The sequence below is a fragment of the Motacilla alba genome, chromosome 14 (assembly GCF_015832195.1).
Source record: "Motacilla alba alba isolate MOTALB_02 chromosome 14, Motacilla_alba_V1.0_pri, whole genome shotgun sequence".
NCBI classification, from domain to species: Eukaryota; Metazoa; Chordata; class Aves; order Passeriformes; family Motacillidae; genus Motacilla; species Motacilla alba.
Window position 1 is genome coordinate 11,463,077 of NC_052029.1, and position 26,812 is coordinate 11,489,888.

General features: G+C 50.0%; 3 protein-coding genes across 16 annotated transcripts in view; 1 reads left to right on the plus strand and 2 right to left on the minus strand.

Moving 5' to 3' along the window:
• The window catches only part of MAFK (MAF bZIP transcription factor K), a 13,872-nt gene extending 8,662 nt beyond the window's left edge, over positions 1–5,210 (plus strand). For all 4 annotated transcript variants that reach the window (XM_038150849.1, XM_038150852.1, XM_038150853.1 and 1 more), the window contains exon 3: positions 766–5,210. In XM_038150849.1, the coding sequence (XP_038006777.1) occupies positions 766–1,200 (435 nt within the window). In that variant the 3' untranslated portion in view covers positions 1,201–5,210. The remainder of the gene's footprint in view (positions 1–765) is intronic.
• On the minus strand, positions 3,197–17,792 carry TMEM184A (transmembrane protein 184A). Of its 6 annotated transcripts, none has more exons than XM_038150842.1 (9): positions 17,515–17,792; positions 14,025–14,249; positions 13,203–13,368; positions 12,284–12,374; positions 12,121–12,196; positions 11,488–11,579; positions 10,934–11,103; positions 10,637–10,834; positions 3,197–10,208 (listed from the first exon to the last, which is right to left on the minus strand). In XM_038150842.1, the coding sequence occupies exons 2-9, from the start codon at positions 14,247–14,249 to the stop codon at positions 9,958–9,960; spliced, it is 1,269 nt and encodes a 422-aa protein (XP_038006770.1). In that variant the 5' UTR covers positions 17,515–17,792; the 3' UTR covers positions 3,197–9,957. The 6 variants fall into 6 exon arrangements, with proteins under 6 accessions (XP_038006770.1, XP_038006769.1, XP_038006767.1 ...); XM_038150841.1 differs by lacking the exon at positions 17,515–17,792 and adding an exon at positions 15,689–17,480; XM_038150839.1 differs by lacking the exon at positions 17,515–17,792 and adding an exon at positions 15,599–17,480.
• Positions 17,793–19,219: 1,427 nt separating this feature from the next.
• Positions 19,220–22,782, minus strand: PSMG3 (proteasome assembly chaperone 3). 6 transcript variants are annotated; one of them, XM_038150844.1, is made up of 3 exons: positions 22,640–22,782; positions 21,864–22,086; positions 19,220–19,864 (listed from the first exon to the last, which is right to left on the minus strand). In XM_038150844.1, exons 2-3 carry the CDS (start codon positions 22,082–22,084, stop codon positions 19,777–19,779), a joined length of 309 nt encoding a protein of 102 aa, XP_038006772.1. In that variant the 5' UTR covers positions 22,085–22,086; positions 22,640–22,782; the 3' UTR covers positions 19,220–19,776. The 6 variants fall into 6 exon arrangements, with proteins under 6 accessions (XP_038006772.1, XP_038006771.1, XP_038006774.1 ...); XM_038150843.1 differs by having other exon boundaries at positions 21,869–22,086; positions 22,640–22,775; XM_038150846.1 differs by lacking the exon at positions 22,640–22,782 and adding an exon at positions 22,450–22,526 and having other exon boundaries at positions 21,869–22,086.
• Between the last annotated feature and the right edge of the window lie 4,030 nt (positions 22,783–26,812).

Below are 26,812 nucleotides of genomic sequence, written 5' to 3' on the forward strand. Positions count from 1 at the left end.
TTCATGCATGGTTGAAATTTCTTTCTAGTGTTTTGGCTCTTCATTCTGTATGTCCTGCAGTCTCTGAAAAGACAAAAGGATGGTGTCTTAAAAGTTCTGTGTTCAGTGATATTGAAGGTGTTTTTCAGCCTAAACAATTTTGTGATTTTGAAAATAATGGTGGCAAACGTGCTTGAGGAAAGGGCAAGGCCTTGGTGGTTTTCTCATGTAACTTCAGTTACTACATGCTGTGCCCTAGCAAAACCAAATCAGGCTGTCCTTGACGCCAAGCATGGTTGGTTTTGTTCACGACTCAAATGAGCAATCTTCAACGAAAAACCACAAAATGCTGAATTAAGCCCTGCACAGAAGCAGCTACTCTGCTTTTGAGATGCTGCACTGGTGTCCCAGCATAATGCTGGGATAAGGTGTCATCTTTAGCATTCATTATGAATTCCAGGTCCTGACAAAGGACTTCACAAAAAAAGGCTTCAGCTGACTTAACATTTATCCCCTTGAAAATCTTGCTGTTGGGTTCACATTGGTGTAGAGATCACTGCTTTCTGTGACCTAAGAGGCTAACCCAAACCCAGACAACTAGAGTGCTCAGATCTCTGCCATGTTTAACCCAGATGTTTTAGTGGAACTTGTGCTCTCCACAGCACATCAGGAGTGTTTTCCAGGTAGGGATGTCATGTTGCTGAGGGGTGGCCTTTTCCCCTTCTGCTGCCCAGAGCATCCGCTCCCGTCGGGTTGCTGCTACCCCTGTGCTGTTGGTGTTTGCAGGTAAAGGAGGAGTCAGGAGAGAATGCCCCAGTGCTGAGTGATGATGAACTCGTGTCAATGTCCGTACGGGAGCTGAACCAGCACCTGAGGGGTCTCACCAAAGAGGAGGTCATCCGTCTGAAGCAGCGGAGGCGCACGCTCAAGAACCGGGGCTACGCTGCCAGCTGCCGCATCAAGCGTGTGACTCAGAAAGAGGAGCTCGAGAGGCAGCGGGTTGAGCTGCAGCAAGAGGTGGAGAAGCTGGCCAGAGAAAACAGCAGCATGAAGCTAGAGTTGGATGCCTTGCGCTCCAAGTACGAAGCACTCCAGACCTTTGCTCGTACTGTGGCGCGAGGGCCTATTACCCCGACCAAAGTTGCCACCACCAGTGTCATCACCATCGTGAAATCAGCCGAAATCTCATCCAGTTCTGTGCCCTTTTCAGCAGCCTCCTAGTGCCCTCGGTGGGGGGAACTAGCAGCCTTTCAGAGGGGAGGGGATAAGGCTCTTATGCATTGTTCCGGAGTCCTTGGTCACGTCAAGAATTGGCATTTTAAGAAGTCTCTTCCAAAAGTGCAAAAAACCAGAAGAATATAAAAAAAAGAAAAGAGAAAAACAAACAAACCCAAAGGGTTCCTACAAAGGGAACTTAACTGGCTGCTTCTGTCTGGACTCAGTGGCTCCATCAACCTCTCGTGTCCAGGATTTGAGCTCTGTATGCAGTACAAATTGCAAGATCTGCTTCCTCCTTCCCTCTGCCTCCACAAACCCCTCTCAGCTGTGGGCAGCTTTCCAGGTGGGAGAAGATACCTGAGGAGCCTCCGGAGTCTTCGTGAATGATGCTCAAGAGCCAGGAAACATATGGACCGTAGAAATCATCATGAGAGATGAATGTATGGGAAAAAGAGTTTCCTTTAGTGGCCTCCTACTCCTTGTAAGAAGGGTCTCCCTTACCTTCCCCACTTCCACCTGATATTATGAGGGCAGGAATATAGGCTTTTTGGGTTTGATTTCATCCTGCTAACAGTGGATGGGAGTGGGAGGGTGATGGAGATAAATGCTTGGGTCTGACCACACCCATTAAGAATAACCTTTTGTTTTCAATCCATGCTGTTAAAATATGGAAAAATATATATTTTACATATTTTAATATGCCCCATTACCTGTGTGGCCTGTAAAAAAAAAAACTACATTGCAGCCTCCTTTATTCCAAGCCCAAGTTTCCTGATAGCTCCTTCCCAAAGGTGTGCCTGTGAATTGGGTATATTTATGCAGTTTATTTCTTCCAAATGATCCGCAGTCTTGAAGTAGCAGCTTTTTTTTTCCTGGGTTACCTGAAGCTGAAGGGAGGGAGGCACAGTAAATGCTGTGAAGAGCAGTGTGGTGAGGAGGAGAAGGGGAGATGAGGAGGAAGAATGCTGCACGTATTACTGGTGGAGGCAGAATTGGCTGGGAGAGAAGGTGGGACAGTTCTGCTGGGATCAGCACTGCGAGAAGGGGTTTGTGCAGAGCATGTTGGAAGGCGTTCTTAAAGCACTGAAGTGTAACTAGAGGGCAATAGCATTCAGCCAGGAGGAGAGAAGTTTGGAGTCTCCTCTTTGACAAAAGCATTGGTATGTTAGCAATGAGCATCCTTAGCTGGAGAGCTGTGCTCACCAGTCCTTGGTGATCAGAGAAGGGCTATGGGGAGGTCACATGGGAGCTTGGAAGAGTTTTTCCCTCTCCATAGCACATCAGATGCTGAATTTGGGATCCAAAGAGTACAGTGGACAACTCTCAGTGTTCAGACAACCTGTGTGAATGTGACCCTGAAACTTGATGCTTTCTCTTGCAGATGGGTGAGTTATAATGAGGGCAGGATGGAAAATCAATGTGCGTGTAGGGGACAGAAGAATTGGGATCAAGAAGTTGTTTGTTTGGCTCTGAGCAGTGGTTTGGGAGAGGGATTTCTGGCTTGGCATTGGGCAGGATTTTGGAAGCTGAAAGGAGAGATTCTGCTGTCACGCAGCAGTGATGAAACAATGAATGTTTCCAGGTCACTGTAAAAAAAAAATAGCTATGTTGGTGTTTGTGTGTTTTGTTGTTGTTTTTTTTTTCTTCTTGAAGTAGGAAAGGAAAGGGACTGTGTGTTTTGTAGGGCAGGTCAGAGACTTATGGAATGGACGATGCCTGTTGTCATGCAGGTGAGAAGAGAATGAGATTGCTGAGGTTTTAAGATGAGGAGAAGAGCTTAGAGAATTTGGGCTCCGGAACAAAGATCACGGAGAATTCATAAGTGGCTTGGACTGAAAGAGAATAATCAAGTGCTACCGTTGTTGGAAAGAGGACAGTGAACTGGCATCTGACACCCAGTATAATTTGTTGTTTGAGGCTTTGTCTTGCCTTGAATGGCAGTAAGTTGGTAGAAATTTAGTGAAGCCCTACTTGTCTTTGGAAGAAGTTGTTAGCTTGCTTTTTCTTTTTTTTTTTCACCTTGTCATTGGAGTCTCTGGATTTCCCAGGAGGATCCTTTGTGAAATAGGTTAATGAAAAGAGAAACCTCAGACATGGTTCTCATTCAGTCCCCAACATCGACGTCCGTGACTTTACTGAGCCAGAAAGGGTGTCAGTGAAATGCTTCCTGAAGGCTCGTTCCCCCTGCCAGGTCCACGTTTTGGAGGCGAGCAGGGAGTTTCCTTCAAGTGATTTTCCAACATGTAGAGTTTGGATGGCACTTAGTGTTACCTCATTTCTCCTCCATTCCCTCCCTATCTCCAAACAGGCAGATCGATGTCCTGTGTATCAGTACCAGTTATTGACTCCCACAGCAGAAGCTGAGGAAGAGAAAGATGTTACGGTCATTTCCTGGTCCTCTCATGTTCTCCAGCTCACAGACATTGGACACTTTCCCAGACCTTACAGGTGCCTCCAAAAACAGGCAAAATGGAGACTCCTGGCACTGTTGGGGCTTTAAATGAAAACTTTATTGAAAAAGGCCAGTTGACTTGAAAATGCCCAAATGCTTCCAGTCTTTAAAACAGCTCCAGAGCTCCATAACATTCCTGGCTAGATAGGAACACCCTCTGGCTGCCCTTGACACCCCTCCGGGGAAATCAGACCTGTCTCACTGAAGGGGACAGAGGTTGATCTTTGTTCCTGGGGTCTTCTTGCTGTTGGAATGAGTTGAGAAACATATCTTTATGTGGCACTTCCCTTGTGGCCAAGTATTTCTTTTTTTTCCAGTTCTTGGAAGGGTGCCAAAGGCTTGTCCAAGTGATTGCTAGTTTAGTGCTGGTAGGCACTTAAATCTCTGGTCACTCGATAAAGAACAAGAGGCCTGGGTGTTGTTAAAGCTGTTGATACCATAGCCATGGTAGGTAATCCATATTGGATATCCATAAGGACCACGTGGAAATATTTAAAGAGAGAGAAATATATATATAAATATATAATTATATACATTTTATCGTACAGATTTTTCGTAAAAAAGAAAAAAAAATAATTTTTTTTCCAAGTTTGATACTGTAAATCTTTATTAAAAGAAATTGCCAGTCCAGGGCTCCCTGGGTGGTGACCTGGAGGAGAATGAAATGTCCTGGCTAAACTTCCACAGAGGGATCAGAATTGCAAGGTAACGTGGAGGGAGGAATGACCCGAAAGCTGTTGATCGCGTTGGAGACCCAGCTCCTCCACCCTCCTCCCTGGAGGGCCCTCCAGCTTGGGGTTGTCGCGTTGCATTCCTCTGGGGTTCGGTTTGTTTCTGTTGTGTTTTACTTTTTGTTTTGTTTTGTTTGTTTTTCTTTTCTCTCCGTCCTGCACTTGCCAGCCTGACACCCAGGGCGAGCGCGGCGAGGGGAGCCGGCGGCGTGGGACGCGTCCCCGCGGCCGCACCTCCCGCCTCTCTCTGCTGCAGTACTTTGGATGGCTCCCTTCTCTGCCCCTCTTAGTTTGTCCCCCCCGACCCCGCTGAGGAGGAGCGGGGGATCTGATTTTTGGGTGCTGGGATCCTCTCCCCTGGGCCTGGCCTTCTTTGGTTGCTCCCCATCCGCAGAGTGACGAGGGAAGCGAGGCTGGGTGGGAGGCAGGAGAAGACGAAGGCGTCGGGAAGGGACACCTCTGTTCTCGTACTCGTGTTTGCTGTGCTCTCTGCTGGGAGTGGGGAACCTTTCCCTCCAGGGCAGCTCCAGATCCCTTTGAAACAAGGCAGTGTCTCTGCTCCTGCCCAGCTCTACATCTGCCAGGAGGAGACCACAAAGTGCAGAGACCTGGGTGCCACGGCAGCTCCGGGACGGCGGGGAGGGACGAGGCGCTGGCACTGGGCCGGGGCGGAGGCGAGCTGTGCCACGGGATGGCTCAGACCCGGGGAGGAGGAGAAGGTGGCAGTTTTTTCTCTCTCAAATCATTTAAACTTCATTGTCATGATTGTTTTTATTTAAAAAAAAAAAAAGGAAAAAAAGGAAAAAAAAAAGGAAAAAAAAAGAAACAAAACAAAACTGAAAAACTTTTGTAATGTGGATTTGTTTTCCTTCGTCTGTATTTCAGTCTGCTGGGGTGTTTCTGTAGATGGTGGATACTTGCTTTCATTTTTTTAATGATAGAAGTCTTCTGTTTTAAGTTGTTTTTTATCACCAGCTCATTCTATCCTCTGTGGTTACTCAGTAATTTCATTTCAATATTTATTTTTGTGCTGCTTTTTTATTATAAAATAAATTATTGATATACCAAGCAATGTGGATTCCTGTTTGTAAGGCGAATAGCCCTGTGTATGTGTCCATTACTTCTCTTGACAGCCACAACGTAATTTATTGCTGTAAATTTAGCTGCAGTGACTGGTTTTTTTGTACCTTTCCAATAAAGCATTTTCTGGTTTCAGACTTGCCCTGGTCTATGGTCAGCGTTTTGGAGCCTGAATTGATCTTCAGTGGAGTGTTTTCCTCGGGTTTTCTGCTGCCTGTCCCCAGTGCAGCGCGCGGCTGGCCATGGCGCTGCGGTGAGCGATGTGTTTTTTGGAGGCAGGCTGGGCTAAGGCGAGTGGGATGGCAGCGTGGGCTTTTGCAGTCATCTGACCCAACCTCCTGGAGCCCATCTCAGCCTTGCTGTGGGGCTTTCTTGGGACACTTGGCATGTGCTCCAGGGCTAGCTCTTGTCCGAGCTGTTTGTCAGGTCAATGCTGTGCTCAGACCGCGTGTCTGTTCCTGACCCAGGGGCTCTGTGCACAATCAGAGGGTGTCTGTGTTAGCACAAGCAGGACTGACAGCTCAGCAGGCACCTGCCTGCAGTCGTGATGCTGAGCAAAGCCACTTGTGGCTTGGAGACACTGTGACCTGTCTGGAAGTGCTGGAGAGAGACACTCCTCTCTCTTCCTTTGGGTTGTGAAATATCCCTTCATGGTTTCCCTTTGTGACTGCTTGTGAATAAACTGCTTTAACCTCTTACATCAATACTTCATCTTTTTGCTTTTCCCTGCTGGGGCTTTTAAAAAGGTGGTACGTTGTGCCAGTGAGCTTTCAGGGGTTGTGTTGGCTTTAATTCCCTACTTCAAGGGGTAGAGTTTCTTGAAGGAACAGCTGAAGGGGGTAAAACACTTGGCCTGTGTTGAGGCAGTAGGTTGGAGACAGATGGGTGTGTTGGCCAAAGCTGGAATTAAGAGGTAGGGCAAAGTGAAGAGGAGCAGGGCTGAAAGGCTTTGTGTGTCAGCAGGTAATGGATGGTCATTAGGTGGGGCCAGGCAGGCTTGGCTGAGCAGGCACGTGGGTGAAGCCTGAGGGGTGATGGCAGTCTGTGCTGAGCAAAAAAAGCATCATCAGCTGCTTTGGCTCCTGCCTGGAGTCATTGCAGCGAGGAGCTGGTGACAACAGGGGGGACAGGGAGGTAGGCCAGTTGTGACTGTTGAAAGGATGGAGGAGCATTAGTTCAGGAGGAAAAGGGCATCAGGAATGGGCCAGGTGAAGGTTCAGAATGAAAGGAAACATTCACCATGCATAGAGAAGGAGCACAGAAGGTCCCTGTGAACAGGGTGACAAAAGCACAAATCCTGCTTTCTGGCACAGGTCTGCTCCCTGTCAGCAGCTGGGCCCAGGGACTTGCTGGTGAGTGCTAGCACCCAAAAAAAGAAGTGTCTGTCTCTGACTGGGCGCTGTGCAGCGAGCAGCCATGCATGAGAGCTGCTTCAGCTGTGGTGCCAGTGGCTGCCTTCCTTCCCCTCTGCTTTTTAGGGAGCTCCTGCAGGTGTAGTGACAGGATTTGCTGTGATGATCATCCCTGACATGACTGGGGTATAAACCTGCCTGCTCCAAGCCCAAAAGGCACCAGGAGATCCAATAGCTGTAGCTCAGCCTTGTCCTTGGGGAAAGCCCGAGGACAAGCGACAACGGGAAAACAAATCCACCGACCACTGGAGCCTGCTGCTGGCAGTGAGAGACGCCTGTTCCTCTCGGGCTGCCTGCTGGCGTGGCTCCAGGCACAGCAGGCTCCTGTGTAGGTCACCCGTGTGCTCGCCGCCAGCTTTCCCCGTGTCCTTGTTGAGGAGGTGGAGGAGATGCGTTAGCAGAGGAGACCGCGTCCAGCCTACATCACCGTTGGCATTTCTGTTCCCCATGGATGCCTTTTGACAGCCTAAGGGTTTGAGGGCTGTGACAGCGCCCAGCCTGAGCCATCAGCTCTCGCCTCTCTCCCCTCTCCAAGAAGAAGGACGAGCAGGAGGCCCAGCTACGCCGGCTGGAGCAGGGAGGGTGCCTGCTGTTGCCGTCGTGGCAGCCAGCTGGTGTCCAGCCCAGCACGGCTCCTTCAGGCTGGTATCACACTGCTGACTTGCATGAGTCACAGCTGACTTTCTTTTTTTTCTTTCTTCCCCCCCCCTTGTTTGGCTTGCAAGAAAGATCTGTTTTACATATAATACAGTAATCAGGGCTTGACATAAATAGGCAAATGTTATTGTCTGCATTGGGAATTGCACCTGCTGGCAGAGCAATGGAGGCAGCCCATTATGCACCGGAGTCGATCATTTGTGCAATGAAGTACAACCACGGTTCTTGCTGTGTTCTTGTGCAAGTCTTTATCTCAGCGGCTGTGAGAGCACCAGCAGATGTGCCATCATCACCTTTGCAGTCTGTCCTCACCCCAGGAGCCAGAGCAGCCTCTGTTCCTGCAGCTGTGGCTGTCCTCTCCCAGAGGAGTGAGGACCAAGATGTTCAGCTGAGATGTCCCTGCTTCTGTGCTGGCTCCATTACAAAGCCAAGCAGCCTTGTCCCTGAGTACTGCGGCTGCACTTTCTATGCAGGACAGTCTTGCTCCCAGGATGTGCAGGATCCTGGATGAATGCCTGGATGTGCACAGCATCTGGCTCTTGTTTATGGACCTCCTTGCAGGAAAAGTGGCAGCAGTCTCACCAGCTGAGCAGGTATGAGCAGTGCTCCTTCAGACCAGAGGGACTTGCAGGACTGGCTGAACTATAGGTTGCTCATGTGCAGTCTGGGCTATAGCATGGTAAGGTTTCTCCAGTAATAATAATAAACACAGCTTGTCTTGTTGGTGCTGGAGTCTGGGTTTAGCTTAGCTAAACCAGATTCAGCTCCTCTGACCCACTGCATGTACAGCTTAGGTGAGGCGTGGAAGAGGTGCTGTGCAAGGAGGGGAAGCGGGAGACACGCACGTTCTTTGTGGAGTGAAAAAGATGAGCACAAATCCTGTAGGAATGCCAAAATGTGCAGGATGCTGCGTGTGCAGGTATTTCTGCTGGGCCAGCATTGAGGGGCAGGGAGGACGTTAAGCTTAAGAGCATCAGCATTATAGCAGGAACAGGCAGATCGTGGGCTTTGCTTGCTGAGCTCAGTGAAAATGCTTGCTTGCTCTGTGCTAGAAATTGCTGTTTATTAGAAAAAAAATAAATAATTTTGTGTTGTGATTTACATTTTGCAGCTTAAGAGCAGGGAAAAAAAGATCCAAATTCTATGAGTTGTGTTTAAAAGGGCTCCAAGCATTACCCATTGGTTTGTTTGCCACATGACTGCAAATCTGAGGCTATAGATTTGCCTTCATCCTTCCACTAGCCTGCTACCATCCCAGACAACAGACCCACCAGTGCCTAAGTTCATTCCCAGGGAACCTCTCATTGTCAGGAGAATAGAAATTAGACTAAAAAATGGGGAAGAAAGGAGAAGAAGTCGTAACAGAAGGGTGTGAGCTCACCATCACTGATACAAAGAGCATCCCTCCATACACAGTCTTCCCTTGCCTGTGGTCTTGCCCCACGTGGCAACATCCCTCAGCACCTATCCTCACCATCATGGTCACCCAGCTGGGCTCAGCTCCTGCTTGCCTTCCCACAGGTCAGGCAAAGCCCAGGGATAGGGAATAGTGAAGGGTTAGGAGGAACAGACAGTTCCCAGTAAGTGAATTCCTACCACCACCAGTCACAGTCTGGTTCCCTAATAAAGATTCTGATAAGGAAGATGGAATCCCTTTTAACTTCTGATCCGTTCAGAGATAAGTTGGTTTAGACATAAACAAGCACTTCTGTCACCGGCAGCTCTCAGAAATGCAGCTGCAGACCTCTGGTTAGTCCCAGTGAGGTCCTGCCACACTCCCGGGGGAGTTACTTGGACAGCTGCATCCACATCTGGAGGGAGAAGAGGATGACTTACTCTTGCTCCGTGATAAAGGTTTTTTGCACATCTCTATAAGCTTTGCTGTGAGAAGGAGAGGGGGAAAGATGTAAAAATAAGGAATGACGTCTTTCAACCTTTACCAGGTTTTGAGGTGAAGCGAAGTCACCTTCCTGGGCTGGTTTTCTCCACGGAGCCCTTGGAGATCATTTTTTACTCAAATTGGGAGAAACTAGAGCAGAACTGTGCTGAGAAAAGCATTTCTCTCAGGCCTCAGCACTACTCGGAGGTAAGAGTAGGGCGAGGGCAGCTGGTCTGTCCTGCACCCCGGCTCCCCTCCCTGCCTGGCATCCCCCAGAAATGGCACAGGGCTGGCAGAGAGACAGCAGCAGTGGGGCAGCAAAGCCCAGGCTGCAACACAGGGTCCAACACAGCTTCATCCATGATAGCAGAAGCTGCCACTTATTTCACTTAACCTTTTCTGGGTTATTGCATCTTCCCTTTGAGAGACTGGCTTTTTGGATAGAGTTCCTGGCTTCTCTGTATTCTGATTAGCCCAGGCTGTCTCAGCCTCAAGACACCTCTGCATGGGTTTAAACCTCTTCAGTCTCAGTGTCTCTTCTGATACCTCCTACAGCTCCTCATCTGACAGGATTAGCATTCTCTTTTCAATGTTTTTGCTCTTCCTGCTGCTCTGTCCATCTATCTTGGAGGCCACGTGCCCATTCTCCCCCGGCGCTTTGCGCTCTGCCTCCTGCATCGACTGCTGGGTGTAGTGCTGGTATGCGGGTGAGAAGTTGTGGATGGCATCCTGCACGATGTCCTGGGGGCTGATGGTCTCCTTCAGCCCACTCGAGATGCTCTGCATCGGGGCGAGGTTTGCTGCAAAACAGGGAGAGCAGGAGGGTGATGGGACAGCAGCCAGTCAATGAGCACAAGTGATCCAAGACACTTCTACTTAGAAATTCGAGACCAGGGGCTCATTGTGGGCTCAGCTTGTGGTTCCAAGTTCCAAGGAGAAGGAAGGCAATCTCAGCTCCATGTTCCAAAGGATAGATCCTCTCCAGAAGCATGTGGGTAATACCAGCATCTCCTAATCCTGCCCAGCCACACCACGGTCTCCTTACCTGCCCCCTTGTTTTAGCTTGTGGGTGTCATGAGGGAAGAGGGAGAAGAAATGCATGGAGTACAGGATAAAGAAATTCCTCTTGTAGCTTTTAGCATCCCATTGGTAATAGGATACTAATAAAATAAGAGAGGTTTCCTCTTTCCTTAGTCATTGAAGAAAGGAAGAAGTGAGGAAGAGTTACCTGTTGAGTTTTCTTTCTTCTCCCTGTACACGTGGCAGGTGAACGCGTAGCGCAGGGCAATGGAAGCGAAGAACATTTCAATGCAGATGATGAAGTTCTGGTAGCCAGCAGCCACTGTCCCAGCTCCCACCTCCTTCCCATCAATGATCTGAACTTCAGGGATCACCCCACATTTCTCCAGGATTGCCAGCAGTGTTCCTGTGCGAGGGAAGGGAGAGGGGTCAGTTCTGTTCCTGTACCCCTGATCCAGGTGGGGCTATAGGAGGAGAAGCGTGGGGCATCCGTGGTGGGACCCACCTTGCCAGAAGGAGAGGAAGATTACAGCCTTGATGGTGATGAACTTGAGGACTGGCTCAAACGGGCGCAGCAGGTCCATGGTGGCGAAGTAGAAGAGGAAAAGGGCGTAAAGGGCCAGGCTGACGGAGAAGTTGTAGATGATGGTGATGTACAGGTATCCACTGTGGACACTGCAGGCAGAGAGAGAGAGAGACCTGCTGCCCTGGGCCGTGGGGAGCAAAGCAAGTGCAGCTGGGGGCAAAGAGAGATCAAATGGGGAAGGGGAGGGTGCACAGCTTTGCTGTGGAGGGCAGAGGTAACAGCTCTTCCTCTGCTAGTGGGTCCTCATTGTATTATTTTTTTATTTATCATTTTATTTCTTATGGCTCACAGGAGTTTTGTTCCTCTATTGTTTGGGGGCAGTGTGTCTCTGCTCCCCAGCACTTTGGGCTCACAGTGCTCTCACTATCCATGGAGCAGCTTCCTGGGGAGACTGGCAGGACACACTGGTGACAGAGCAGGGATCCATCCTCTCCCATTTAACCCCCCCCCCCAGCCACACCCAGCATCCTCACTTGAAGTCTCCATCGTGGTACTTCCCGAACGCCTGCAGGATGATGGTGACAATTGCCATGAGGGGTTTCACAATGCAGAACTGCAGCGTGGCCTGCACAGGGGAGAGACACAGTGTAGCACGGGCAGCAGGACATCTCTGCTCCAGGGACACACACACAGGAGAGAGCAGTGCTCTGGGGTGAAATATGAATCAGCACAAGGTCTGCAGATGTGAGGGAGTGGGGCTTCCAGAAGGCAGCTCTCAAAAGGCAGCATAGCCAGTCCAAGGTGGGGGGACCAGAGGGCTTGGGGACAGACGGGTGACAGGATTCAGCCCACAGTGCAGTGCTGGAGAGTGAGACAGCGTCCAGGCTAACCTGGGACTGGACAGAGATGGCAATCTGAGCTCTGCAGTGGGAGGAGACCCTGACTCAGCAGTGAGTCAGAGGCAAGGACAGCAAGCAGCCTTGCTGCTGGCCAGGTGCCAGCAAGCTGGTGACCTGCCTCCCTCAGAGGAAAAAAGCCTCCAAATCCAGCATCTTAAGTGAATAATGAAGCTAAGCCCCCTTGGCAGGGCAGTGGGGAAGGAACCTGCCACCCAGAGAGCCCTCATCTGAGGGAAGTGGAGTCCATGCTCCCCACAGGGTACCCACCTGCTTGCAGAAGCGCAGGAACCCGATGGAGTAGGACATACCCTGAAGGCAGCAGGTCCCGTAAAAGCAGCTGGACCTGAAAGCAGAAGGTGAGAGGATGCCATTGGGGGTGCTGGGTGGGGAAAGTGGGTGGAGGAGGAACTCACAGGATGCTGGGACTTACGCAATGGGCTTCCCTCGGATCTCTGTCATGATGGTGCTTTCCCCTCCAAGGTACTCAAAGCACAGGCTCAGGAAGCTGTAAATCACAAAAGCTGCCAAGGCAAGGGCAGACAGGATCAGCAGGACTGATGGAAGTCCTGGTGGGGGTTGTTTCATCTCACATTCCTTCCTGCTCAGGTGTTTCCTCATCCAACCTGGCACTGCATCAAGATTTGGGATGCTGGTGGGTGGGAGCCCAGTGAGAGGAGCAGCAGGTCAAATCTACCTGACTTCCAAGTGGAGTCAGACCCATTGCACTATGGGCACAGAGTTCATTACAGACACAACAGCTCCTGTGGAACACACAGTCCATCCAGGGACCATCTGCATGGAAGTACCTCAAAATTGCTAAGGGGCAGCACAAATGGCTGGTGGCCAGCAAGCAGCGGGTCCTGAACAGTTTTCTCGGACATCCCCACCACTTATTTTTCATATACATTAAACCTGAAGTAATGCAAATGCCCCACAACTTCATTCCTGAGGAAGAGAGGACCAAGGTAGAAAAGCCTTAATCCTGACAAATTTCCCTTGCACTTCAACACACCCCAACTCCCCAATTTCTTGGGTACATCTCCCTTATGTTTTAGAGAAGCTGCACTTCTATCCCACAGGCAGCCAGGAAACCTCTTTCCCAGGACTGTGGTACTGGGGTCCCTCCAAGCCTGTGTCTGAAAGGCAGCAGCTCATGTTTGTCTGTGGGGCATCCTCTCCCTGCTGCTGCTAAGAGAAGGAAGGGGAAAACTTCATGGAGGAAGGGAGAGTGGGAAGCAAAAGTAATGGAGATTTGCCACTTCACAACCCAAGATGCTCCAGAGACAGGCCAGCAGGATGAGAGCCCTGCTTTGCCTTCAGCCTCCCTGCTGAGCAGATGCTGTGCTCACCTTCGTAGCAGTCCCGCACCGAGTCGAAGTAGACGTAGTACTGGTGGCTGCCGAGGAGGAGGAGGCTGAGCCAGGAGTCGAAGGCATAGACAGGCACGATGAAGAGGATGCGGATGATGTAGCGCTGCTCCTTGGGGATGGTGTAATTCCTCAGGTGTGTGTAGATCTGCAAAGTGCCCAGCATGCAGAGTTGTGGCTGACACGGGTCAGGATGGGAACTAGAGGTGCCCCCAAGGCACAGGGTGCTGTGCTAACCCTCCTCTCTGTGGTGAGAGCTCTGCCAGCTTTCCACCACAGACCCATCGCAGTGAACACACACAACAGGCTCCATCCCAGTCCCTGGGCCCATCCTTTGCATGAAAACATGTGGAAATCACGTTCCTTCCCTGGGCTGTGTGAGGAATGTGCCCTCCCCTGTGCAGCCCCATCCCAGTGCTTGGATACAGCCACTTGCCCCAGGACTGCCTTCAGCAGCATGGACCTACACAGCCCCCTAAACCATGCCCACTCGGGGTATGCCTCAAGGCAGCTGGTGCTGGGCACCCCAAACACCCAAAATGCCCACTGGGTGTTGCCTCTGGGCAGTGCCAATGCCCTGCAGCCTCTCCTGGCTCTGGCAACCACCTGGGGAGAGTGTGGGCAAAGTCCATCCTTGTGAGCTGCCAGCACCAGGCTCCTGACAGCAGGGATATCACCTCTGGGCAGCAACAGGAAGAAATACTCACCAGGAGCTGAGTGATTTGCAATGGACTTGAGGGCAACCGATAGTTTTGCTCTCAGGTCAGCCCCTGTGCTGAGCCCCACCTCTGCTGCAGCCCATACCTGGTGGAAGGTGACGATGAGTGCTGACCACACGAAGATGCCAGAGATGACCTGTGCTGCTGTCGTGGTCAGGAAAAGCTGCTGGCCCTCCTGGGAGTTGTTGTGGGCAGCCGTAAGCAGGGCAACAGCTGAGAATGGCGGGGCTGAGGCCAGCCTGGCTGCTGTGCCAGGCCCCGGTGTGCCAGGTGCCAGGGGAGAGGGCACAGCACGAGTGGCATTACTCATCTGCAGGGAGGGAGAGGGAAGGGGAGTGGTGCAGGACAGGGAAGGTCCCAGCAGATTTCCCAGCCCACACAGCATGTACAAACCTCCTGTGAGGTTCATCTCCTCCCCAGAGTTTTTCCAGACTGTCCTTCACCCAAACCGGCCCCTTTGCCATGATTGGGTCTGCTTCTCCCAGCAGGAAAATGCAAATATCCTTCAGGAGCAGACCCTCTTTTCGCTGAGGAGGTCTATGCAGTTCCCATGTCTCCCAAAAGACACACTTCTCCTTCCCAGCTTTGCTCCTTGCTTTCTCAGGAATCACTCCCACTTGAAAGGGAATGATCTGTGCATATTCGCACCCCTGTGAGTTCACACTTGTGGCTCAGGACCCTTTTCCCTCAGAAACCAAAGACTTAAGGGTTAAACCAATCCCTCACCCAGGATAATAAAGAGTCCCTTACCAACAAGCCATCAGGACACTTGTGTCATCTTCCTTGGGAGTCCAGAAAACACCAAGTCCCCCCCCCCCAAATTTGGCTCCTTTCATCATGTGTGGCCTGCTGGGGGCAAAACCTGAGGCTGCGCAAGGAACCAGACATTTGGTGTCACCCACATTCTTCACCCAGTTATTTTGGGATTGTGGGGGTGTCAGTGTGCCAGTAGTGCCAACCCCAAGATCTGAAGGACAGCCAGCAGTCCCTCCTGCACCCAAATTAAGCACAAGGGAGCAAGCCTGCCATGCCAGAGGCAGAGCTGCTGCCCTTTGGGGATGCAGGAGTGCTATGGCACCTCTGTGCTCAGTGTGTGCTCCTCAAAGCTGGCTGTCCCAAGGCTTTGAGCATTCCTGGTGCAGAGGGTGGCTGGGCATACGGACACTGTGTACCCTGTGGTTACAGACAGCAAGGACCAACCTAATAATAAGCAATTATTTATAGGGCAGCTTCATATCTCAAGGCCAACAGATGCATAAACTGCCATGTTTGGGTTTTCTTTCTGGTAATCTATGGAAAGCTGCTTTTTCCCAAATATAACAATAGTGGTTTAAAAAAACAACAACCTGCAAGCTGAATTCTAACAATATAGATGCTTCTCAGTGCATTGTTAATAAAAAATATTTTAGCTGCTGGGTAACTATTGCCTGTGGTAAAACTGTAAGCATGAACTGGAGAGAGAGCATAAAAATATCTGAGAGAGCATAAAAATATCTGCCACAGATAAGAGTGGTAGGGAATGACCTCGGGCCAATTAAACACTGAAAACAAACCAAAGCAAGAGCTGACCCTGCAGCTCCCTTTTCTGCCCTCTCACCGAACCCCAACCTCACAGGAGAGCAAACTCAGCTGGTGTCAGATCAACAGCCCTAAAAATACCTTTCCCTGGCTCCGCCTGGCAGCAGTCGCGTGTAAGCGGAGATGCCCGGGCGGCAGCTGGCGGGGCCCCAGGAGCTCACCCCGGAGTACCTGCGCTGGAGCTGGAGCTGGCTGCGGGCACCGATAGTGTTACACGGGCAGCAGGGAGCCGCGTTCTTCCTCCCTGCCACCATCCCGTGGTCCTGCCCCGGCCAGCAGGAAAAAGGATCCCGGGAAAGCCGGGGCGGGATCTGGTCTTTGGACAGACTTGGATGCTGCTGCACCTGCCTTGTAAACATTAACAGGAGGACAGAGATAGCTCGTGGCACAGGGAAGGAGATGAGAGTCCAGCTGTGCCCTGTTCCCCAGTCACTCCTCGCTCTTTCTGGGGGCTGCCCTCCCGCTGGCTGGGGCTAAATGGCTGCATTTGGCCACGCTTTGCCTCTGCCAGAGCATCATGACAGAGCAGGATGAAAGCTCACTCTTTCTAGCTGTGTTTTTCTAGTCACTTTTCTAGTGATCCAGCTTACTCCCCAAGACATGGCAGAGAGCTGTGCTCTTCACTAGATCCATTTATTCTGTTTTCAACCCAGTGCTGTGCCACAGACGCTTGGCCCAAGACATCTTGTCTCCTATTAACTTTCCCAGCCATCGCGGTGTGAGCACGGTGGCACCAACAGCCAGTCCTGGCAGCCTCCCCGACATTGTCACACTCTGAACATTGCAGAACAAGTCATTAAAAGCAAAAGCCTCGGTGCTGTTCAGAGACAGGGCTCTCAGCTCCACAGGTAATTAGATCCCGGCCATGCAAGGTAGTCAGGCAATTCAATGCAGTTAGAGAGCCATTTGCTTCCAAAACAAAGGCAGCAAGGAGACACCGGGAATAATACCAGCTGCAAAATTCAGCTCCTCGATGGGACTGAGCCATATCCAATCTGTCTGTTTTCAGACACCTTGCAGGTACCTGCCATACAGTATCTACCTGTTACATACACTCCCTGGGATATTAGAGATGCTAAGTGAGAACTGAAAAGATAAACTGAGCAGTGAAGCTTGTGTTCAGGCAGGCCACCTGCAAATGGGGCTTTTCACTTTACCAGGGATTCCCCTCCATCTGCAGGCTGCCAGAGCCCAGACTCCCAGCTCACATGCCTCCCTGTGTCCTGCAGCACACAGGACACATCCCCATCTCAGCGGCAGCCCCCTGTGGGGTGAAGCAAGTCAGCAGGGAAAGGTGAGCCCTCGCAGCCCCCCAGCAGCGCCTCTGAGATCCTCGACCCATATCCCGGGGAGGGGAGCATCCAGGCTTAGCCCCACCAGAGCAGGAGGCATGCCTTTCCTCCTGATTGCTGCCAGAAAAAGCCGGGACACGGGTTATTCACGGGACCAGCCTCTCCACACCACCATCAGGCCACTCAGGGGGAAGGACCTACAGCACACAGCTACAAATCGCGGCAGGGCAGCATCGAGCCCTCTCTGAAGCCCATCTGGAGGAGTGGATGACGCAGGACAGGGCTCTTAGAGGAGGCTCTGCCCTCCCAGCGGCTCCCACAGGTGCTCAGAACCAATTGCTGGGGCGACCCTGATTTGTGGGGTTTCCCCCAGCTGCTGTGCAACCCCCAGGGCCCCACTCACCCTTTGGGGCTCCTCCGGGAGGGAGTCTGACTGCCGTGCACCTGCCTCTGCATCCCCCGTGCCCTCCTCCACCAGCACCGCTGGAGACTCCTCCTCCGGACACCGTCCCGGCCCTGCCCGCCCGCTGGCCGCGGGCCCTGCCGCTGCCCCAGTTACCCTCGCTGCTCCCCGGCTCCCACCAGCGCCCCCTCAGCACCCCACTCGCCCTCGCTGCTCCCCGGCTCCCACCAGCACCCCGCTTTTCCCACCAGCGTCCCACTCTCCCTGCCAGCCCCCACCGGGCCTTGCTGTGCCCCGCTTACCTCACCCGCAGCCGCTCGCTGTGCCCGGCTCACCCTGCCAGCGCCCTCCCTGCGCCCCGGGCCCCGCGGGAGCCGGAGCAGCAGGTCGGGCTTTGTCTCCCGCAGAAAAGCCACCCAACTTACCTTTCCAGTCCGCCGTGCTCGGCACCCACGCCCGGAAAGCAAACACGGATGGAAAGCTGCGGCCCGACGCCGCGGCCCCCCGCCCAGCACACGTCCTGCGGCCGAGGACAAGAGCTCTGCCTGGGTGGCGGAGGCAGCTTTCCCAGCAACTGGGAATTAATCCCTACCTGGAGAAGAGTGATGAGTAAAAGGCAGGCAGCTGGTGGCACCTTGTGCCTGTTGTTTGAGCAGGCCTTCCCCTTGGTTTATTGTGCAGCAGAGAGGAGCAAAGTCGAAGGACCAATTGCTCGTGCTCTAATTTATCGCACATGGAAAGGCAGCAAGGTAAGTCTGTCCTGGCTCTGAGCATCAAGTCAGAGAGGTTTCCACGTCCTTTCCTCACCCACTGCCCTATGCAGACCAGGTGGCACACACACAGCCAGGAAATGAAGGTGCTTAACTTGTGCCAGGCTTTTAGGTAGTAACACTCAGCTCTTGGGGGCACAGCAGTGGTATGCCACTGCATCACCACAGCGGAAGATGCAATTTCCATCCAATTTGCTGATTCATGTTCTCCTCAAGCTGCTGGAGCTATGGACACAGTAAGAGCCTCAGTTTTGTGTCAAGAGAGAATCCCTACTAGCAAACCAAGATTGACAATAACCAATTCCACATGTCTCTCTCAGCCTTCCTAGACAAAAAAAAAAGGGAAGCGTAGAAGAGGAAAAATTTATAGCTCTGACAGATGCGAATCTTTGATTCTTGGAAGCACAGTTTAGTAAATTATTTTTAGATGAAGTTTCTTGTCAAGGGCAGCTGGAAGCCTGCAGCATTTGAACATATTTTTAAAAGAGAGTTTCATTTCTCATAATGCCTTTAAATGCCGTAAATAACTCTTACTTCAGGGAAAAGAGTCCTTTCAAAATCCATTTTCTGCTTTTCTACTTCTAGGGGATTTTTTAGCAACAGAATGACCTGGCAGCTGGATCACCGTGGTGGGGCAGGCACAGGCTCTGTGCTGATTCTGTTGTACAAACTGGTCTTAGCACAACTCCTCCCTGCCCAGAATTCAAGACCTGGCCTCTGTCTGTGCTGTCAAGTTCATAAGTGACAAAAGTGTGTAACAGCTCACTTAAAAATTTACTACTTGTTGTTGTTTATTACAAGAGGTAAAAACAAATGTGCTTTCCAAGCAAAAGGCAAAAGTTTGTCTATTAATCTTTGCATCAGCTCATACAACACAATCTGACACTTTTTGGAAATGACTTGTCAGAAACAACCCTGTGTAACCCCTCAAACCATCTGTCCCCACGTCTCCTAAGACAGATGCTCACTGCAGGTGATCAGCCTATGGATGTTCTGTTTCTCTGATGTGTTGGTACCACGTAATTCATTGGCAGAGATTATTTTCTTACCACTATTTTGGGTTCCTGTCTTCCACCCTGACATCATCTCTCATGAAATTTGCAGAGCGTCATGATCTGCCTCTCTTTAAAATCAGAGTGAAAGTAGAAAATTAATTCAGACTACATCCAGAAAGGAATGGACATAAGGACAAACACAGCCATCTAGGACTCATTTCCTAAAAAAGGGCAAGAAAATCTTTCCCATTATACAACTGTTGATTTTTTTACCAAGGCTTGTATTTCAATTGAAGTGATTCTCACAGAGCAAAAAAAAAAAGAAAACAGGTAAAATTTGATTTGACAATGTTTCTTTTATTCCCTCTGCACTGGGTGTTCCCCTTTTGCGGTATGGCACAGCTACAGAGCTTGGCATCTGCTGCTCCTCAGGACACATGTGCAGAGCCGAGCCCTTTCCCAAATAAATGACCCACCCAACATGATAAAAGTAGCCCTTCTCTCCTAAGTTGAGACAATTGCTCTTGTCTCACCACTGTCTATATGGACTTGCAAACCTGTCCCAATAATAAAACCCACAAACGTTCTACACAGTAGAGAAAAATTCATGAAATTCCTCAGGACGTCCAAAACCACCACAAAGACATTCCATCATTTTCATTTCTAGTCCTTTTAAATAGGTGGTGATGAGTCATGGGCTCAAGATCATTTCCTTGAATCCAGATGGCACAACTTCACCACACTTGGCAACTTCGGATCACTTCTCGTAGAGCCTGTATTCCTTCCATGGTTTTGTCCTTTAAAGCCATGGCGAGGAGAACAGGTTTGTTCCCAGCTTCCTGCGACACAAATGCCACCAGGTTTTTGGCACAAACATGAACGAGGGGCTGAAAAGCAAAGGGATACAGATGTACACTCCTACAGATGGGAGAGTCCTCCTGCAGGAGTTAGGAGAGGAAAAGCCCTGGAGTGCTGTGCAGAACCTGGTGATCCTGGACTCACAGTGAGGAGTTCCAACATGGTCAGCAAAGGCAAGCCATGAGACACTGAACTTCAGAAAGCATTTTCTCAACCAGCTTAAAAGGGAAGAGTTTGGTCCCATGAGTGTGCCAGCCACCCACACCACCCTGAAACAACTTTACTGGAGCTGCACTTGAATTGAGCTCAGCACTGTCTGGGAAACTTGGAAACTCAGTATGGAGAATCCTTTCTTCCATAATCCTCCCACCTGAGCTATGGCACCAGTGTTAAATTATATGAAATGCTGTGGATCCAAATGCCTTTATTTCCTTCACAGCCAGGTTTCTAAAGAAGTTTGCAAGTACAGTTTTTTATTGTTTAAAAACTTGTTCTGAATAGGGGATGTTCCACTGACAAGCTCTGGAAAAAAGCTGTTATTTTTGTAATTCCTAGAGATCCCCAAATGGTGTTATATACAACATTTTTGTAAGCCTGGTGTTACAGACATGTTGCTTTTTATTTCAATAGAATAATGAAAAGCAGAAATAAGTATTGAGGCTGAAGGGGGCAAAAAAAAAGGGATAAAACCTTTTCCTTGAGGTTTCTTTAACAAGAAAAGATCAGAACATCATTGACTATTTCACTTGGAAGGCACCTACAATGACATCTAGCCCAAATGCCTGACCAACTCAGAGCTGACCAGGCTAAAACATTATTCAGGGGACTGTCCAAATGGCTCCTAAACACTGACAGGCTCAGAGCATCAACCACCTCAAGCCTGTTCCAGTGTCTGACCACACTCTTGGTGTGAGGTGTTTTCTCATGCCCAGGCTCAACCTCATCCAGCACAGCCTTGAACCACCCAGCTTGTCTAGGGTTTATTTACACCCATGCTGCGTATCTGTTGGAAGGATGAGTTTCCTTGATTTTAGCTGCTGTTTGGAAGCGTGCAACATCCCAAAGAAGGATGTTAGCAGTGACAAGCAGGAAAACAGCAAACTAGTGAAAGTCTTTTCTTGAACTTTAGATCAGTTAGTTAAAATTATTTAAAAATAGAATGAACAAAGTAAACATAGCACTTCCCATTTCCGAATAAAACCCAAAATAAGCTTAGGGGTGGAGGTGGTCAGCATTTGCAGATATCAAAGGAGAGAGAGCAAAATATCTCCCAAAAAGGGAAGGCTATTGCTCAAGAGAAAGAACTCCACAAGGGGAAGTCATGGATAGAATCAGGAACTTGTGTTGCTATAGCTTGTCTAGCTAAAGCCAGCAAGTAATATGTGATAGCTTCAACCCTGATGGAAAGCCTCATAATCTTGTTGCTCTGTAACTTTCTGTTTTAATGTTTGACCAGTTGATGCTTTGCGAAACACATTTGCTTCTGCTTTGTCTCTAGCTTTGTGAAATGGTCGATAAAAACCTCATTTTGTTGAAGCAAAACAAATTAAACTTTATCAAGGGAAGGTGCTGGCAGGCACACTTGGGAGTGGGCAACTAAAGTCCATTATGGGCCTGGCATAGACAGGGGAGGATAGGGGTGGGAAAACAGACCTGAAAAGGAAAACAAACTCACTGGAACAGAAACCCAAAAAGGTTATCAATGGCTGCATATTTAATCTTGCAACCCTTAAATCAACAGAGCTTTATCAAACTTTCCATAAACATGCAGAAGCAATCCATATCCTGTAGGATAAAAACAACAGATCGCTAAACCACTCACAGTTAGTTAAACTTTTATGTCCAAGAGCAGACGAGCACACATACTTTTCTGATGAGCCCCTCTTTCCTCATTTTAAAATTAATCTTATCACTATTCAAACACTGCTTAACTGCTGTGATTCATCAACTCCCTGGCAACTTGCACAGCCCCACCTACTACATTTCCCCCTTATCCTTGCTGCCTCTGCTCTTCGCATCCGCTCTCACCTCACCTCATCCTTGCCCAGCAGCACCTTGGTGGTGAGCGAGGGCCTGCCCACGTTGTCGCCGATGGTGTTGGGGTCCACGTAGACGATGGTGCCCATCTTGCCGTACTGTGTGACCACCACGAGCACCGAGTTGGAGAAGGCCGTGCACACCACCTCCGTCGGCACCCCGTGCACCACCTCCTCCCGCTGCTTGGACGTCACGATGGGACTCGCTTCCATCGCTTCCGAAAAAGAACAAAACGACAACAACAGCATGACAACATTAGATTAAAAACATGCGCCACGAGCTACAAAAAGACCCAATCCTTCCCGTAACTTGAAATACCCACGGTTAAGTTAATTTCAGTGCAAACCCCCACCCCTGACGCGGGGGGACTTCGCAGCCCCGCAGGGATGGCATCACTGCCCGCGCACGGCCCCGCTGCCTCTGACAGGGGCCCCGCTAAGGCGGGTAGCTGGTACCGAGGGGGAAATCTCGAGCCCTGCTTTCCACCCCGGCTCCACCAGGCTTTTCCTGAGAGAGACATGGAGACAGGGAGACAGCCACCCCCATCCCGCCGGGCCGCGGCCCTCACCGCCCCTACCCTTGGCAGCCCCGCCGCGCCGCCGCTCTCCGCCCGGGCCCGCCCCACCGTGGCGGAAGCGGTGCCTTTCTTTCCTTTCCCTTCCCATCCCTCCCTCTCTCCCTCCCGCAGCCGGCTGGGGGCGATGGCGCAGGGCGGCCGTGCCCTCACGGCCTGTCCCCTCCCCTTCCCTCAGCGCCGCCGCCATTACCCGCCGCGGCAAGGCGCCATCTCCGGCCCCCCCGCGCTGCCCTCACGGTCCCTCGGCGGCCCCGGGCAGAGCTGCCGCGCCCGGTCCCTCCTCCGGGGATGAACCCCTTCTCCCGGGGATGAACCCCTTCCTCCGGGGATGAACCCCTTCTCCGGGGATAAACCCCTTCTCCGGGCATGAACCCCTTCTCCCGGGGATGAACCCCTTCTCCTGGGGATGGACCCTTTCTCTGGGGATAAACCCCTTCTCCGGGCATGATCCCCTCACCCAAAGATGAACCCCTTCCCCCAGGGATAAACCCCTTCTCCGGGGATGAACCCCTTCTCTTGGGGATGAACCCCTTCTCCGGGGATGAACCCCTTCCCTGGGGATGAACCTTCCTCCGGGGATGATGCCTTTCTCTGGGGATGAGCCCCTTCCCCCGGTCCAGTCTCCACGCCGGTTTCTCCCCATTTCACGGCGGGAGCTGGGAGGAGTCACAGGGCAGGACCCCCTGCGCCATGAGGGGGTGGCTGTGAGGGGACCGGTGACCCTGGGGACCCAGAAGCGCTGTGAATATTGTTCTTCCCTCCATTTCCCCATGGGATATGATCGCTCCCAGTGCTGCGTTTTGTTAGGCCACACTGTAAGACCCCGAGTGTGCTTTCCCGTCTTAATAAAAGTAGCTTATAAAGGGGGCTTGTGTGAAAGCGGCAGCTTTTTACATAGGCAGACAGAGATAGGACAAGGTGAATGCTTTTAAACTTAAAGGGAAGAAATATATATTGTTAGGACTCACACTTCCCCATAAGGGTGCTGAGGCCCTAGCACAGAGCAGCTGTGGTTATCCCATCCCTGGAAGTGCCCAAGGCCAGGTTGGACAGGGCTTGGAGCAACCTGGGATGGTGGAAGGTGTCACCCACAACGGGGTGAAACAAGATTATCTTTAAGGTCCTTTCCAACCCAAACCATTCTGTGGGCTGGTTTTGGTCATGGAAATGGCCTTGACATTAGCTGAGGCTAATGGCAGATTCCTGATGGAGCTGTATGGGGGGATAAAATAAAGACATCTGTGTGAGGAGAGTGGAACCAAATGTGTCTGTCCCAGGTGCAAACATTAGTTTATGTTAGTTATACCAAATTAATACAGTTCTACTTTTTTTCCTTTGAAATGCTGGTACTCATGAATAAAATTTTTGTATTCTAATTTATACAAAGCCCTGAAAATTGGCATTTCCCAGAAGTTTGCAACCTCCTAGACTCCTGCAATTGCTACAGTCAAAACCTGCATTCCCATGTTTTAGGTCTACTTTGCCAGCATCCTAACCACATCCCAAATATCCTGGCCATGGGTACAGCAATAGCTACCTGACCTGTGGGTTTTCTGTTCAGGTAACATCTCTGAATTCTCATGAATTCTTCTTTTGTGTGTTTTGCATTAAAACTTTTACCAAAACTTGATTACAGGAGGAACACATAGACTTTGTGCTGAGAATCCTTTAAGGCACCGTTAGAGAGCAGCAGAGATCCATGGAAAAGCTTTTCATTCAGTGGGTTATTTTTGTGGTTAATTCAAACAGAGAGACTCGATACCTTTTCGGTACTCTTTGCAGTCTGGCAAATAGTCTGTTTTCCAGCACTGAATAAACAGCATTCCTCTTTCTTGCTTACCACAATCACTCGAGGCTTTGCCTGTTTGACAGAGATAATAGCAGCTATTGTGAGTAAAACCTCCTGACTCATAAAGAAGTTTATTCCTGCTCTGCCTTCTCCAGAGAGTAACTTTACTTCAGGACACAAAGGACTGGATTCTTCCTGCCATCCTTGCCAGACTTCATTTTATTTTTTACATGACAAGGGAACAAAGGGAGTCCACTGTAGTTCAGATTTACATGGAAACACCATTATTTGCTGTTTTGCATTAGTTTGGGACAAAAAAAAAGTTGTCTTTCACAGTTTCAGTCAATTGGATGTCTCATTTTGGCATGTTGCTGAGATGGGATATAGCAAGCTGAAGCAACTGAGCACTGAATCCTCATACTGAAAGTGAAAACATTACAGAAATGAACTAAGGAGAAGACCCCTGTTGTGTGACTGAGTCAGGGGATGGGGATTTGAGAATACACACCAGGACAGGTAATGGGACCTTTCCTGGGGAGGTCTGTCTGCCTGCCATCTGCTTCCCAGCATTTCTGGCTGAGAAGGGTCTGTATCCATACTCACGCTCCTGGTTTCTAGAACACTTTACCTCCACAGATCCCTGATCACATTGCAAACGTTATTCCATTTAGCTTCATAAACTGTCTTTCATCATAACAGATTGTTATTATAACCCATTTTATGGTTCGAGGGAAATAAAGAATCGAGACCGACAGCAGTTTCAGAGCCATCAAATCCTCAGCTGGAGATTTCACAGGATTTCAAGATCCCTTCATCCATTCCCATGCACTTGCTGCCAAAGAAACATAAGTCATGCATGTCACTATCTCAATTATAAGAGAAAATCAATGACTGTGCAGCCCCATACTTTGACAAGCAAAACTACTCCTAATATTGCAGCTTAATACCTTTATTATTATTTATTCAAGCAGTTTAGTACTGCTTTTCTTTTTAAACTGCTTAAGTGCCGCTGTGTGTGTAGACTGGAAGGAGGCTGCTCTTATATTAGTCTTTGCATTTATCTGAACTGATTTTATAAGAACATATGTGTAAGATCCACAGAGCATCAGAAATATTTCCCACTACTCTCGAACATAGACACACAGTGTTTCAGGACATCCATTAATAATCCCTGCTCTGGGGAGTGCCTCACTATCAAAGTGCTGGCTTGGTTTATTAGTTTACAGGTTATTACTTCTCTAGTTTAGATTTCTCTCTTGTATCTTTTATGATGCAGAATATAGACTGTGAGCTGGAACCTCGGGTGCAGCTGGACTCTGGGCTGCTCAGCCGAGGAGAGAGGAAAGGAATTAGTTTGCTCCCTGATGCAGGAGCTGCTTGGGAATTATTCTGACCCTTGTTATAAATCAGGTGCATGAAGTGGAGCTGCCTGTGAGTACATTCCTCGGGCCAGACAATATCAGAACTCTCCTCTTCCTCTTATTACTGTCACAGCAAGGTCGGGGGTGTGGGTGGTGTGGGGTTGTGTGAGGGCTCTCTCTATGGGGGGCCATTGTAAAATGAGTAGAAGAACAGCAGAAATTCACCTCCTGGATTTCTCCTTTCAAGCCATCCCCACTGCATTTAATTAGTCTGGAAGAGACCGTGTTCTGAAAATAATAGTGAATTGAGGCCCTGGGGGAGGCAGGGAGTGGAGCACACCTGGGGCTGTTTAGCCCAGCAGTCGGGTCTCCCTGGCTGGCTGGCTGCAGTCAGCAGAGAGAAAGGCTTTGGCCTTTGGTGCAGAGTGGAAACAGCTTTGAACCTGACTGTCCACAGTCAGGAGTCACCCCTGCTGCACTTCAAGTTGGTTGGTTTATCTCTGGGTTTCTAGAGCTCCTCCTGGCAGAGTTATGAGCCTGCCAAACATGACCACAGCTCAGCTGCTTCTGCACATCTGACATCAGGTGTGCAGCGGAGCCTGAGGTTGGAGTGTGAGCTGCTGAGGAGTTCACATGTGTCCAGGATGAGGTGATACCTGAACAGCATCTCAGAGTTAAAGCTCTGAGGTTCTCAGTTTATGTGCTCATATTTTGAAGGAAGATGAGGGAACTCTGGCTCTTTTGTGTGTTGGTCCCTTTTCTGTGCTCCCTAGGATAACAAGATTATCAATTCTTATTCTGAGAGACAATTCTAAGAGGTTTGCTTTGTTCTGAAGTTGTCCCCATGGCTCTTATTGTATGGAACACCTCTTATTACATTGACTGTGTGAGAGGAAGGCTCAGCCAATCCATCAGGCATTGCAGAACCACTCCAACCCACTTTACTTTGTTGTTGATGAAACATTTTTTCCCAGTGTAGAATTCAGCCAGCAAAAAACATAGTCTTAGAAGAAAAAACAAACACAACACTTTAACCCAAATTGTTCCTTTCTTAGTGAGCTGCACTCAGCTGCACATCTGAAATAGAAGTGCTGGATGTGCTTACATGCTTCAGACTGTCAGGTCATGTTATTGTTTTGGTTTCTTGCACTTGCAGCTTAGTCAGGAAGCAATAGGGGAATGTTCATTAATGTTTGTGTCAATAGTAACAGCC

Coding starts and splice junctions, on each gene's coding strand:
- PSMG3 (XM_038150847.1), bottom strand. CDS start 22,265: ATGCCATCCCTGCGGGGCTGCGAAGTCCCCCCGCGTCAGG. Junction 22,087..22,225: donor CGAAGTCCCCCCGCGTCAGG/GGTGGGGGTTTG, acceptor CTTTTTCGGAAG/CGATGGAAGCGAGTCCCATC. Junction 19,865..21,868: donor TGCTGCTGGGCAAGGATGAG/GTGAGGTGAGAG, acceptor TTTGCTTTTCAG/CCCCTCGTTCATGTTTGTGC.
- TMEM184A (XM_038150836.1), bottom strand. CDS start 14,348: ATGAACCTCACAGGAGGTTTGTACATGCTGTGTGGGCTGGGAAATCTG. Junction 12,375..13,202: donor GGTGCGGGACTGCTACGAAG/GTGAGCACAGCA, acceptor TTGCCTTGGCAG/CTTTTGTGATTTACAGCTTC. Junction 11,580..12,120: donor TCCTGCGCTTCTGCAAGCAG/GTGGGTACCCTG, acceptor TCCCCTGTGCAG/GCCACGCTGCAGTTCTGCAT.